Source organism: Sinohyriopsis cumingii, chromosome 10, assembly GCF_028554795.1.
Source record: "Sinohyriopsis cumingii isolate HCF-2022 chromosome 10, ASM2855479v2, whole genome shotgun sequence".
Classification (NCBI taxonomy): Eukaryota; Metazoa; Mollusca; class Bivalvia; order Unionida; family Unionidae; genus Sinohyriopsis; species Sinohyriopsis cumingii.
In genome coordinates this window covers 95,005,658-95,022,414 of record NC_142970.1, presented here as the reverse complement: position 1 = coordinate 95,022,414, position 16,757 = coordinate 95,005,658, and the positions used below count along the sequence as shown (strand labels likewise).

Below are 16,757 nucleotides of genomic sequence, written 5' to 3'. Positions count from 1 at the left end.
TTTGTAACTCATGATACACAATTTTGTTTAATATTTGTATCTCCTGATACATGATTTTGTCTGATTTTTGTATCTCCTGATACATGATTTTGTCTAATTTTTGTAACTCCTGATACATGATTTTGTCTAATTTTTTTAACAGTTTTATTATGATTTTAAGTTGTAGTGAATATCTATAGCTGGATTTTGGTGTACGTGAATGGAAATATTAACTAACATAAAATTACAGAGGATCTATAAATAGTTGACATAGGTATTTATGACAATTAATAATAATATTAATAATAAGACTTGTTTACTATACTGGGATTATTTTCTATTGGAAGGTTGAGGTGAGGTAGGTTGTTAGAAGAATTATATTGTGTTCCATTGGATGGGTTAGGTCACATGAATAAGTATTTCAAAATCTTAGATTGAGTAGTAAGATCTGCCACATGGGGTATATTTTGAGTGTGTGTGTGTGATTTGGATTTTTAATATATGTTTAAAAAGTTTTCTTTCATATTGCTATGACGTCTGCAGTGTGGCAGTTTATGGTGATGTCTAGCACTGCGGCATCATGTCCCACCCAGTCACATTATCCTGACACAAGGCTGACTAGTCCTAACACTAACCTCTTAATGCTGAATGCCAAGCGAGGCAGCTGTTAGTACCATTTTTATGTCTTTGGTATGACTCGGTGGGGTTCGAACCCACAACCTCCCACATCTGAGGCAGACACTCTAACCACTAGGCTACCAGAGCAGTCTGGTATATTGTGACACATAGGCATAATAGACACTTGAAGATGCACACAAGAAGGGAACTGAACAATCAGATTCATTCCTATTTTGGAGTCATTCTTATTTCTTGTGTTCCTGTTGTAAAAGCAAGTCTGCAGATGTTTTTTTGTTGTACTTAGGTATTATTTGAGAGGAAAAGCATTTGTTTGGACTGTTCAGTGGAAATAAAAAGTGCAACTTTTTAAAACTATAATATTATACTGGAACTATTGTGAACTATTCAAATGAGTTCTGAACAATGCCATTTTTGATGTCATGATTCTTGGTGGACCATTATATTTCTGGTTCTGAAATTTAAATAGTACTTTTCATTCTTTTGGACTTTGAAAGACATTTTTCAAGAATATTTTGGATTTACTTCAGAATACTATTAATTCCTCTCATATTTTCATTTATTACATTCATAATTAAATTAAGTTTTACAAACTTTCCTCCCCGAGTGGCCAAGTGGTCTAAAGCACTCTCCGTTACAGATCACTGCCATCTCACCTGTCTGTGTGGGTTTGAGTCTCGGATTCGGCTAATGTGAGTATGTGAGAAAGCTTGCCAATAGCTTCTCTTGGGTCGGTGGTTCTTTCTGGGGTTTTCCTGGGTTCTTCCTCCACCATTAATACTGGCTGCCATGTATAACCTATTGTGTGCTGAAAAATGGCGTTAAACCCTACAACAACAACAACAACAACAACAACAAACTTTGCTGCTTTTGATACTTTCTTTATAAGTGCCAAGTTTTTGACAAGCTAAACAGTTCACATGTCAACCCACAGCACACAGTCTGTGTGTTCAAGTGCATCAAACAGTACACTGGTGATCCACAGACCAATGTCCCTGTGTTCAAGTGCATCAAACAGTACACAGATGATCCACAGACCAATGTCCCTGTGTTTTAGTGTGTTCAAGTGCATCAAACAGTATATAGGTGAACCACAGACCAATGTCCCTGTGTTCTAGTACATCAACCAGTACACAGGTGATCCACAGATCAATGTTCCTGTGTTCAAGTGCATAAAACAGCACATGTCCCTGTGTTCAAATGCATCAAACAGTACACAGGTGATCCACAGACCAATGTCCCTATGTTCAAGTCCATCAAACAGTACACAGGTGATCTACAGACCAATGTGTGTGTGTGTGTGTGTGTGTGTGTGTGTGTGTGTGTCCAAGTGCATCAAACAGTACATAGGTGATTCCGAACCAATGTGTTCAAGCACAGGAAGCAGTAGACAGGTGATGTGTAAGAATAGTCTGTCCTCCCTCTGATGCCAGATGGCATGATTGCCCCTCTCAACGATCAATTCATTTATTCAATAGAAATCTATTTTGCAGTGTACAGTGCAACACAGAATACTGAAAGCAGTTTTTCCCCATATTATGTGAGTATGGACAGATAATACAGAAAAAGGAAGCGAATGTTACAAACTTTATTTTTAAATACAAAAATGTGTGAACAATATGCACATAAGTGTAAAAAGGTTCATGTTCATATTTCAGTCTTTGATAGCTACCGACAACTACAACAAAATGACAAAATATGCATGAGAAAAAGTAAACTTGAAAAAAAATGTACTGGACGGACTAAGAAAAAGAAAATGGAAATAATTACAGATTAAATGTTATCAAAAACCTTTACAGTAGGTAATTATTTAGTATCCATTAGTACAAACTAAAACTTAACATTTATTTCATGAAACAAATGTAGTCACATTATATAGAATTATATGCAGTCACTGTTACCATTATAAAAAATTAGTGTCTAATCTATACAAAAATTTACTAAGATTTATTAGGCAGTAAAGCAGGTAATATATATATATATATATATATATGCAGTTTTGATGACGGATCCATATTAATTTTGAAATGTGAGATTTTTATTTCAGGTCAACAGTTAAAAATTAAACTATCACTTCTACTGGGAAGAGACAGGATATAAGAAGACGATGTACGGAAGCTAGGAAATGGATGCTTTTAGAGAAATAAATGTAAATAATTGACCTGCAACTAGTTACAATTAAGAAACACTGACCAATAAAATGTCCAATAAAAAGTACATCATGATCATTATGTAATCATTCAGTTTTTGACATTCCAAAGTACTTGAGAAAGAAAAGCAATTTTTCCTTGGTTAAAGGAATTCCAATTGATCTAAATTATTTATAGACTACTGGGTGTAATTTTTAAAAGCAGGTTACAAAAGATTGTAAAGTACAAAAATTAAAAGGATTGCAACTAAATAATTCATAATTATGCTATTTTTAAAAAAATATCTCAGCCAACAATTTGCATTGCACAGTTTTATCTGGTGATTTGAATCAACAACTGAAAAGTCAAGAAGATCACTATGTAACAAAAAATAAATTCAATCAAAGATGCATTCTGGGATACCTAAAAGATTTCTGTAACAAATCTGACAAACAATAAGTATAAAAATTGTAATAAAATGTTTTACACACAATATAAAACATAATAAATGTATATATTTATGTTGATTTTAAAAATATCTATTATAACTGGAATGTAAAACAGTATACATTAATATATCACAGAAAAAAATGAGACTCTTCACAGAAATTTTTTGATGATTCTTGAATATCACTCTGTTAAAACAGTATCCAGTTTTTCAACTTGACATCCCCTCATTTACATCTTCAATTCAAAGATTCACTTAATGAAAGCCATCATCAGTGGAATGTAACAGATGTTTGATTATGTACAAAATAAAAACATGTCTGACAACATTAGGCTTTAATTGGACGGAATATTAAGAAATAGAAATAAATTTGGACAAAGAGTTATACCCTTTGATAAGAACACAACTATATTTGCTTAGTAATGTCAAGTATCAGTGTTTAGGAAAACCTCAGATTACTGGTATTTCTGTGATAAAATATTGTCAATAAAATGTGTCATAACATCTTCAGTCCAGTGATATATTCCCATGCTGAGACTGTATACTGAATATTTGTGGTAGACAAATTCTTGAAGCTACTATTAAAATTTTTGAAGGGGAATACAATTATCTTTGATTATTTTCACATTAAAGCATTTGAGATGAAGAATAGGCACCGACTTATGAACCGGTACTTCCAAGATTCAAAAACTTCTGTCAATCACTTATTTCTTTTTAGACTTTAGCTCCTGCTCTTTCTGAACTATATCAGCTTCCACTGATGCAATTCGTTTCAGGAGATCATCTTTTTGCATTAACAGTGTTGTCAGCTTCTCTCTTGATGAATTCAAATTTTCATCGAGTGGTGCTGCTTTCTCCATCTTTGCTATGCCCTCATGTAGCTCAGACTCCAATTTGAGGAGCTCAGAGAGCTCGAAATTCAGCTCGTCACTTTTGGATTGCAAGTCAGCCAATTGTAACTCGAAAACATCCCTTGGGGATTGAACTGATGGTGCCACTCTCTTAGGACTGGAAAAATGAGAAGTATGATTTTAAATCAATATAATTTCATATCCATAAGTCATATTGCCTTATGTCCTCTTTGTAATTAACAATTAATAAGGCAGTGTAATGAAAAGTGTAGTAAAATATATATTTTAAAAAACATAAAATAGCTAGTTAATTTACATGTAGTTTTGTATAAGGTATATCAATGTGGAGAAATGAAGATTAATACAGGCATGTGGTTTTTATTATGTCTGGCTCAGTGAGATCTCTGCCAAATTAATGTCTGGTAAAATCATTTAATTATCTCCTTTGCTGATAAAATGTGCTTCAAAACTTGCAAAAGTGACAATACAAGGATATTTCCTCATATGTCAGATTTGTTCCAGACATATAACTTATACAATTATTTAAATCAAAATAAACTGAAAACTTAAAATTACACGATTAGACACCACTTTAAAAACACTAAATGCAGAAGGCATGTCTCAGTTGGCTAATGAAAGTATCCATGTGTACACAAAACATGATGTCATCTCACTGTCACAATGACAATTTATATCATCTAATATTATTAACCAATCAGATCATTTTTCCAGATTTTGGGAAAGCCTCATTATTGTCATGGTGCAGAAAAATATTTTTTCCCCCAGACCTTTATAATGGAAGATATCCCACTTGACTACAGAAAGTATGGTTCAATGCAGCTAGTTTTTATTCACTTTATAAGTGCACTTGTGTTGCTATCTTAATTGGGTCTTTTTATGCAGGTGATTCCCAAATACTAACCTTGTTTTTGGTGATATGGTTGGACTTGTACTGCCTTTCAGTTCAGCTAGCCGACTGCTGACATAGTCTGTAGTAGCCATGTAGCCTCCCTTAGCAGCCAGGTACTGTCGTAGACGGGCATTGCTGGCCATTTGCTCATAGCCATAAAGGCGCTTAGACATTTTCTGTAGGTAGACGACATTTAAGATGAGCAAGATATTGATAAGGATCAAAGTGAATATTCTTACAATACATGACTAACATTCACAAATGTGAATATATAACTAACATTCATACACATGAATATATGACTAACAGTCATACACATGAATACATGACTAACATTTGCACACATGAATACATGACTAATATTCACACACATGAATACATGACTAATATTCACACACATGAATATATGATTAACATTCATAAAAATGAATATATGACTAATATTCATACACACAAATACATGACTAACATTCATACACATGAATACATGACTAACATTTGCACACATGAATACATGACTAATATTCACACACGTGAATACATGACTAATATTCACACAAATGAATATATGATTAACATTCATACATATGAATACATGACTAACATTTATGTACATGAATACATGACTAACATTTTTGCACATGAATACATGACTAACATTCACACACATGAATACATGACTAATATTCACACACATGAAAACATTACTAATATTCACACACATGAATACATGATTAACACTCATACATATGAATACATGACTAACATGTATGCACATGAATACATGACTAATATTCACATACATGAATACATGACTAACAAGTATGCACATGAATACATGACTAACATGTATGCACATGAATACATGACAAACATTCACACATGTGAATACATGACTAACATGTATGCACATGAATACATGACTAACATGTATGCAAATGAATACATGACAAACATTCACACACATGAATACATGACTAACATTCACACACATGAATACATGACTAACATGTATGCACATGAATACATGACAAACATTCACAAACATAAATACATGACTAACATTCACACACATGAATACATGACTAACATTCACACACATGAATACACGACTAACATGTATGCACATGAATACATGACTAACATTTATGCACACGAATACATGACTAACATTTATGCACATGAATACATGACTTACATTTTTGCACATGAATACATGACTAACATTTATGCACACGAATACATGACTAACATTTATGCACATGAATACATGACTAACATTTTTGCACATGAATACATGACTAACATTTATGCACACGAATACATGACTAACATGTATGCACATGAATACATGACTAACATTTATGCACACGAATACATGACTAACATTTATGCACATGAATACATGACTAACATTTTTGCACATGAATACATGACTAACATTTATGAACACGAATACATGACTAACATTTTTGCACATGAATACATGACTAACATTTATGCACATGAATACATGACTAACATTCACACACATGAATACATGACTAACATTTATGCACATGCTATGTTTCATTTGTTTCAAACCAGACATTTAATAATGAGCCTGCATTTTAAAACTTTCATCAAGAATTACATATTTATGATAAAATAAATGAAAGGAATAGATACTGTGTTATAATTTACATATCACATAACTAATTTTACCCGTTGTAAATGTTTAAAACATGAAAAAAAATAAAACACTTTTTTTATTGCTTAGATTTGTACACATATTTACAAATTATGTGTTCATAATAATATTGGTATTAACAATTTTCATATTACTGGAAACATGCATCAATTCAGCAAATATGTATATTCCTCCATTTAAAAAACAGAGAAACACATAAATAAATAAACAAATTCTGAGATGAAAATCTATAGGACAGATTAAATCAGGAGCAGGGAAAAACCCCACATGTAATATAGAAACTATGAAAATGATGAATATTGTCTGCATTTCATAATGAATTCTAAGCCATGCAGGAAAAACAAAATATAATTTTTTTTTATCATGCAACATGAATTAAACTATATAGATGGAATAAATAATAAAAAAATATTTTGTTTTTTTTAGTTTTGTTTCAGAAGCTAAAGTGTGGATAATAAATACATGGACAGACAAAACATTAAAATACTTAAACCAAAGAACTAAAAAAGCTATACTGTGCCAATTATCCAAAATTCAAAGATTTATGGAACAGCCGGAGTTGCTCATAAAAAACAGTAGATGATGGATGGAAAAACGAAAGGACAAAACATTAAATATATTTAAACCGAAGACTTGTAAATGATGAAAGACACATCTCTATCACTAATCTTATAAGTATAAAAAAATATTCACAGAAATATCTGAATGGTTTAGGAAATCAAAGTGTGAATTCTGATGGATGAGCAAATGGAAACAAAAAATATTTAAATACTGGCACTAAAGAACTGTGAATAGTGACAGACACATTTGAAGCTAAATATGTTCATCAAGTTTCCAAGAGATGTCCTAAATAGGTTTGAATTTTTTCCCTGAAAAGGAAAGTGTGCATGATGGATGGATCAATGGACCCAAAATAATGAAGAAAGAAAAAATACTGTGAATAATGGATGGATCAGTGGACCCCACCCACCCCAAACAAATGATGAATGTTTTTATTACTGAAACTGAAAAATCATGAATAGCAAAGGCATACCTGCCCCTCTTGGTCAAGATGTGTACTAAGTTCCAAAGAAGCATCCTGAACAGTCCAAGAGGTATGCTCTCCCCACAAAAATTGTTGAAGGTCAGGCAAATATTGCATTAGATATATCCCCTCCTCTCCAAAATACATAACAAGGGGATACAAACTGATAGAGACATCAAAAATATAGAAACTGAAGAAAAAACACATCTGGATCACTAATCTAAGATATGTACCAAGTTTCAAGGAAATTATCTTTAACTTTTCTTGTGTTCTGTTCCAGATACAAAAGTTTGATGGTTGGATGTACAAAAGGAGAACCTGTTTCTTTATCCCCCATCAACCTCTCTGTACTATCAGAAATATTTGTGAAGGCACAATTTTGTGGTTGGAAAGCAAACACGATTTAATGTTGATAACTTTGTGGATTATACTGTTTAACTAGGCATCTAATCAACGGTACAATTCTTATGGTAGATTAAATATCGTGGATATTATAACATGCAAATAAACTTCTTGATAAAAGACAAGAAAAACCAGACTCACAGGCAGACAAACAATAGCTTCAGAATCCCATTACTCACCTGTGGTGAGAATTCAAGCCTGGTTGGTCCTTCTACCTTCATGTCGACCAGTTCACCAATCACATTGGCTTTCTCATCTGGCTTCTTGGCAGCAACCAAAGCCTGTTCAAGAGCAGCTCTGCTATTGTTAGGAGAGCCCAATAAGCCCTGGGCTGCTGGAGTGTTATGTGTGCGGGAGAAGAACATATCCTGGCATACTGTCTTCAAACCCTGCAAAGCACCAGATACATTTATGTACAATAAATAAAATGATTGTATTTCTGAGTTAGGATCTCATATTTCCATGGCAATCTAATATGACTAACTGTCATACTAATGGTCTTTGAAGAAATTTGCTTAGAAGTGTATGATATTGTTTTCCTTACAAAACCTAAACTGAGTTTTTAAAATTTCCTCCCAGAAGATATTGATAAATACAGTGTTTAGTGACTTAAAGCAGAGGATACCTTGGGTTAAGGGTTATGCTCTGTTTGGAGTACCATAAACCAGTGGATTCCTTGGATAAACACATATAATTCAGGCACAAAACTATTGTTCAGCTACCCTCTAAGCATGGAGTAAAAATGGGCATATAACAAGCAGACTTACTGATATATTAGGACCTTGTTACATGAATGTGTTCCTTGCAACAAGGTATTCTGAAATAAGTTGATGAAATTATGTAGTTGTGACTGAAACTCTTTGTATATTTGGATGCAGGTGAGACCAAAACTCTTTTTATATTTGGATGTAGGTGAGACCAAAACTCTTTGCACATCTGGATGCAGATGAGACAGAAACTCTTTGTATATTTGGATGCAGATGAGACTGAAACTCTTTGTATATTTGGATACAGATGAGACAGAAACTCTTTGCATATCTGGATGCAGATGAAACTGAAACTCTTTGCGTATCTAGATGCAGATGAGACTGAAAATTCTTTGTATGTTTGGATGCAGATGAGACTGAAACTCTTTATATATTTGGATACAGATGAGACTGAAACTCTTTGCATATCTGGATGCAGATGAGACTGAAACTCTTTGCATATCTGGATGCAGATGAGAGAGAAACTCTTTGTATATTTGGATGCAGATGAGACAGAAACTCTTTGTATATTTGGATGCAGATGAGACTGAAACTCTTTGCATATCTGGATACAGATAAGACTGAAACTCTTTGTATATTTGGATGCAGATGAGACTGAAACTCTTTGTATATTTGGATGCAGATGAGACTAAAACTCTTTGTATATTTGGATGCAGATAAGACTGAAACTCTTTGAATATCTGGATACAGATGAGACTGAAACTCTTTGAATATCTGGATACAGATGAGACTGAAACTCTTTGTATATTTGGATGCAGATGAGACTAAAACTCTTTGTATATTTGGATGCAGATGAGACTGAAACTCTTTGCATATCTGGATACAGATGAGACTGAAACTCTTTGTATATTTGGATGCAGATGAGACTGAAACTCTTTGTATATTTGGATGCATATGAGACTAAAACTCTTTGTATATTTGGATGCAGATGAGACTGAAACTCTTTGTATATTTCGATGCGGATGAGACTGAAACTCTTTGTATATTTGGATACAGATGAGACTGAAACTCTTTGCATATCTGGATGCAGATGAGACTGAAACTCTTTGCATATCTGGATGCAGATGAGACTGAAAACTCTTTGTATATCTGGATGCAGATGAGACTGAAACTCTTTGTATATTTGGATGCAGATGAGACTGAAACTCTTTGCATATCTGGATACAGATAAGACTGAAACTCTTTGTATATTTGCATGCAGATGAGACTGAAACTCTTTGTATATTTGGATGTAGATGAGACTAAAACTCTTTGCATATCTGGATACAGATGAGACAGAAACTCTTTGTATATTTGGATGCAGATGAGAATGAAACTCTTTGTATATTTGGATGCAGATGAGACTGAAACTCTTTGCATATCTGGATGCAGATGAAACTGAAACTCTTTGCATATCTGGATGCAGATGAGACAGAAACTCTTTGTATATTTGGATGCAGATGAGACTGAAACTCTTTGTATATTTGGATGCAGATGAGACTGAAACTCTTTGCATATCTGGATACAGATGAGACTGAAACTCTTTGTATATTTGGATGCAGATGAGACTAAAACTCTTTGTATATTTGGATGCAGATGAGACTGAAACTCTTTGTATATTTGGATGCAGATGAGACTGAAACTCTTTGAATATCTGGATACAGATGAGACTGAAACTCTTTGTATATTTGGATGCAGATGAGACTAAAACTCTTTGTATATTTGGATGCAGATGAGACTGAAACTCTTTGTATATTTGGATACAGATGAGACCAAAACTCTTTATATATTTGGATGCAGATGAGACTGAAACTCTTTGTATATTTGGATGCAGATGAGACTGAAACTCTTTATATATCTGGATACAGATGAGACTGAAACTCTTTGTATATCTGGATGTAGATGAGACTGAAACTCTTTGCATATCTGGATACAGATGAGACTGAAACTCTTTGTATATTTGGATGCAGATGAGACTGAAACTCTTTGTATATTTGGATGTAGATGAGACTGAAACTCTTTGAATATCTGGATACAGATGAGACTGAAACTCTTTGTATATCTGGATGCAGATGAGACTGAAACTCTTTGCATATATGGATGTAGATGAGACTGAAACTCTTTGCATATCTGGATGTAGATGAGACTGAAACTCTTTGTATATCTGGATGTAGATGAGACTAAAACTCTTTGTATATCTGGATGCACATGAGACTGAAACTCTTTACATATCTGGATGTAGATGAGACCGAAACTCTTTTTATATTTGGATGTAGATGAGACTAAAACTCTTTGTATATTTGGATGCAGATGAGACTAAAACTCTTTGTATATCTGGATGCGGATGAGACTAAAACTCTTTGTATATTTGGATGCAGATGAGACAGAAACTCTTTTTATATTTGGATGTAGATGAGACTAAAACTCTTTGTATATTTGGATGCAGATGAGACTAAAACTCTTTGTATATTTGGATGCAGATGAGACTGAAACTCTTTGCATATTTGGATGTAGATGAGACTGAAACTCTTTGTATATCTGGATGCAGATGAGACTAAAACTCTTTGTATATCTGGATGCAGATGAGACTAAAACTCTTTGTATATCTGGATGCAGATGAGACTGAAACTCTTTGCATATCTGGATGTAGATGAGGCTGAAACTCTTTGTATATCTGGATGTAGATGAGACTAAAACTCTTTGGATATCTGGATGCACATGAGACTGAAACTCTTTGTATATTTGGATACAGATGAGACTGAAACTCTTTGTATATCTGGATGTAGATGAGACTAAAACTCTTTGTATATCTGGATGCACATGAGACTGAAACTCTTTGCATATCTGGATGCAGATGAGGCTGAAACTCTTAGCATATCTGGATGCAGATGAGACTGAAACTCTTTGTATATATAGATATAGATGAGACAGAAACTCTTTATATATTTGGATGCAGATGAGACTGAAACTCTTTGCATATTTGGATGCAGATGAGACTGAAACTCTTTGTATATATGGATACAGATGAGACAGAAACTCTTTATATATTTGGATGCAGATGAGACTGAAACTCTTTGTATATTTGGATGCAGATGAGACTGAAACTCTTTGCATATTTGGATGCAGATGAGACTGAAACTCTTTGTATATATGGATACAGATGAGACTAAAACTCTTTGTATATTTGGATGCAGATGAGGCTAAAACTCTTTGTATATTTGGATGCAGATGAGACTGAAACTCTTTGTATATCTGGATGCAGATGAGACTGAAACTCTTTGTATATTTGGATACAGATGAGACCGAAACTATTTATATATTTGGATGCAGATGAGACTGAAACTCTTTGCATATCTGGATGCAGATGAGACTGAAACTCTTTGTATATTTGGATACAGATGAGACCGAAACTATTTATATATTTGGATACAGATGAGACTGAAACTCTTTGCATATCTGGATGCAGATGAGACTGAAACTCTTTGCATATGTGGATACAGATGAGACAGAAACTCTTTATATATTTGGATGCAGATGAGACTGAAACTCTTTGTATATTTGGATGCAGATGAGACTGAAACTCTTTGCATATTTGGATGCAGATGAGACTGAAACTCTTTGTATATATGGATACAGATGAGACTAAAACTCTTTGTATATTTGGATGCAGATGAGGCTAAAACTCTTTGTATATTTGGATGCAGATGAGACTGAAACTCTTTGTATATCTGGATGCAGATGAGACTGAAACTCTTTGTATATTTGGATGTAGATGAGACTAAAACTCTTTGCATATCTGGATGCAGATGAGACTGAAACTCTTTGCATATGTGGATACTGATGAGACAGAAACTCTTTATATATTTGGATGCAGATGAGACTGAAACTCTTTATATATTTGGATGCAGATGAGACTGAAACTCTTTGCATATTTGGATGCAGATGAGACTGAAACTCTTTGCATATTTGGATGCAGATGAGACTGAAACTCTTTGTATATTTGGATGCAGATGAGGCTAAAACTCTTTGTATATTTGGATGCAGATGAGACTGAAACTCTTTGTATATCTGGATGCAGATGAGACTGAAACTCTTTGTATATTTGGATGTAGATGAGACTAAAACTCTTTGCATATCTGGATGCAGATGAGACTGAAACTCTTTGCATATGTGGATACTGATGAGACAGAAACTCTTTATATATTTGGATGCAGATGAGACTGAAACTCTTTATATATTTGGATGCAGATGAGACTGAAACTCTTTGCATATTTGTATGCAGATGAGACTGAAACTCTTTGCATATTTGGATGCAGATGAGACTGAAACTCTTTGTATATATGGATACAGATGAGACTAAAACTCTTTGTATATTTGGATGCAGATGAGGCTAAAACTCTTTGTATATTTGGATGCAGATGAGACTGAAACTCTTTGTATATCTGGATGCAGATGAGACTGAAACTCTTTGTATATTTGGATGCAGATGAGGCTAAAACTCTTTGTATATCTGGATGCAGATGAGACTGAAACTCTTTGTATATTTGGATACAGATGAGACCGAAACTCTTTATATATTTGGATGCAGATGAGACTGAAACTCTTTGTATATCTGGATGCAGATGAGACTGAAACTCTTTGTATATTTGGATACAGATGAGACCGAAACTATTTATATATTTGGATACAGATGAGACTGAAACTCTTTGCATATCTGGATGCAGATGAGACTGAAACTCTTTGCATATCTGGATACAGATGAGACTGAAACTCTTTGTATATCTGGATGTAGATGAGACTGAAACTCTTTGCATATCTGGATACAGATGAGACTGAAACTCTTTGTATATTTGGATGCAGATGAGACTGAAACTCTTTGTATATTTGGATGTAGATGAGACTGAAACTCTTTGAATATCTGGATACAGATGAGACTGAAACTCTTTGTATATCTGGATGCAGATGAGACTGAAAACTTTGCATATCTGGATGTAGATGAGACTGAAACTCTTTGTATATCTGGATGTAGATGAGACTAAAACTCTTTGTATATCTGGATACACATGAGACTGAAACTCTTTGCATATCTGGATGTAGATGAGACTGAAACTCTTTTTATATTTGGATGTAGATGAGACTAAAACTCTTTGTATATTTGGATGTAGATGAGACTGAAACTCTTTGTATATTTGGATGTAGATGAGACTGAAACTCTTTGTATATTTGGATGCAGATGAGACTGAAACTCTTTGTATATATGGATACAGATGAGACAGAAACTCTTTATATATTTGGATGCAGATGAGACTGAAACTCTTTGTATATTTGGATGCAGATGAGACTAAAACTCTTTGTATATCTGGATGCAGATGAGACTGAAACTCTTTGTATATTTGGATACAGATGAGACCGAAACTCTTTATATATTTGGATGCAGATGAGACTGAAACTCTTTGTATATTTGGATGCAGATGAGACTGAAACTCTTTATATATTTGGATACAGATGAGACTGAAACTCTTTGTATATCTGGATGTAGATGAGACCGAAACTCTTTGCATATCTGGATACAGATGAGATTGAAACTCTTTGTATATTTGGATGCAGATGAGACTGAAACTCTTTGTATATTTGGATGTAGATGAGACTGAAACTCTTTGAATATCTGGATACAGATGAGACTGAAACTCTTTGTATATCTGGATGCAGATGAGACTGAAACTCTTTGCATATCTGGATGTAGATGAGACTGAAACTCTTTGTATATCTGGATGTAGATGAGACTAAAACTCTTTGTATATCTGGATGCACATGAGACTGAAACTCTTTGCATATCTGGATGTAGATGAGACCGAAACTCTTTTTATATTTGGATGTAGATGAGACATGCTTGCGTAAAACCCAAACACATATGGTAATATCTTACAAAAATTTCATGTGGGTACTTCATCTACCAACAACTACTGTGAATAGAAGTCAACCCAACTTCAAACTACACAGACCCAGAATTACCATCATAATACACCTGCAGGTCTGAGTCAAGGCAGGTTATTGGGCTTAATCAGCAAAAAAACCACAATGTGCTGGTGCACTATGTGGCAGCTGTAAAGGGTGTTTTATTTGCTGGAAATGACTTGTACACAAGTACATATGGTAACTTAGATTTTGCATTTAATTACTTTGCCTGTTTAAATACACTACTCACGTGATGACTCGCACCTTGATAACTTGCAAAAATGCATATAACGCAAGGTCAGATGTGGATCCCGATTTTTTAAACCAGAAAATACCCTAAAATTTATCCCTAATTTGTTGAACTTCAAGAAAATCACGATCAAAATTGGTAAATGAAACTTTGTTATATCACTCGTTTTATGGTCAAAAGTGTAGATAGGACCTGGAAATTTTAATCAACATTATGAAATTATCAACTTTTAATAAGAAGTCATATAATTTGTTACCTTTTCTTTCCAAACGATATTCTTAGTACACCACAAATACCGATATTCAAGGAAATGTCAATCAATGAAAATGTCACTTTAATAAATAAATATCAATTAAATAATTATTTTATCAATTGAAATTTGTGTTTTAGTTCTCTCTTTTAGTTTCTTTTAAGTGTAATAATCATAAATACAATGTGCATTTAAACATAAAATGTGACAATGTACCGTAACAGCTATGTCTGTGAGCATTTCTCTGGGAACCTAATTAAGTGCCGACTGTGTTTTGTTACCTGACTAAATGAAAGTAATTGTTGTATTGTTGCACTGAATTATATCCTGACTGCCTTAGTATTATCATGTCTTTTGAATCAAATAAAGGAGGTGGAATAAAAGGAAAGTTAAAAGTCCTGCAAATCTTAAATGCTTAAGATCTAGCAGCCCCGGCCTTATGTCTGGTGAACTCATTTCACCTGATCAATTGAACACTGTTATAAATGTTACTGTGTATGTAATATAATTAAACTTATCTTGGCACTTAGTGATATGCTCAAGGATGATAAGAAGTTTCAATATTACTTCCAATTAAATCACAGTATCAATATGGGAGTAACTGAACATTGTAAAGTTTCGATGTAGACAATTGTCTCACCAAATAAATGGAACCAGTTTTTGAAAATGAGAAATCTTGTTTGGTGGTATATCAACAGTCAGTTTGATTCCCTGCTTCGTACACTTCCTGCTTCACACTATACTATCACATACCACTCCAGGAACCAGACTAATAAAAGTACCGAAAAGCAGTGATGTACTACACAAATGTTTTCATGTACATGTGATGGTTGTTGAGAACAGTTGGAATAATGTTAATGATCTTTTAGATGTTGGAAAGAGAGGTGTATGTTGATATATCTTTGATGGAAAATAGTGTCCTATTGTCATCATATATGTATTGGATGGAAATGGTGTTCTGTTGTCATTATATATGTCTTTGACAGAAATGGGTGTCCTATTGTCATCATATATGTATTGGATGGAAATGGTGTTCTGTTGTCATTATATATGTCTTTGACAGAAATGGGTGTCCTATTGTCATCATATATGTATTGGATGGAAATGGTGTTCTGTTGTCATTATATATGTCATTGATGGAAAATAGTGTCCTATTGTCATCATATATGTATTGGATGGAAATGGTGTTCTGTTGTCATTATATATGTCTTTGACAGAAACGGGTGTCCTATTGTCATCATATATGTATTGGATGGAAATGGTGTTCTGTTGTTATTATATATGTCTTTGACAGAAATGGGTGTCCTATTGTCATCATATATGTACTGGATGGAAATGGTGTTCTGTTGTCATTATATATGTCTTTGACAGAAATGGGTGTCCTATTGTCATCATATATGTACTGGATGGAAATGGTGTTCTGTTGTCATTATATATGTCTTTGACAGAAATGGGTGTCCTATTGTCATCATATATGTATTGGATGG

General features: G+C 33.7%; 1 protein-coding gene across 1 annotated transcript in view; it reads right to left on the bottom strand.

The window, feature by feature from the left end:
* Positions 1-2,189: 2,189 nt before the first annotated feature.
* The window catches only part of LOC149790601 (uncharacterized), a 400,967-nt gene continuing 386,399 nt past the window's right edge, over positions 2,190-16,757 (bottom strand). The window contains exons 136-138 of the mRNA XM_089972700.1: positions 8,249-8,458; positions 4,966-5,129; positions 2,190-4,200 (exon numbers count right to left, since the gene is read on the bottom strand). Coding sequence (XP_089828826.1) covers positions 3,897-4,200; positions 4,966-5,129; positions 8,249-8,458 — 678 coding nt within the window. The 3' untranslated portion in view covers positions 2,190-3,896. The remainder of the gene's footprint in view (positions 4,201-4,965; positions 5,130-8,248; positions 8,459-16,757) is intronic.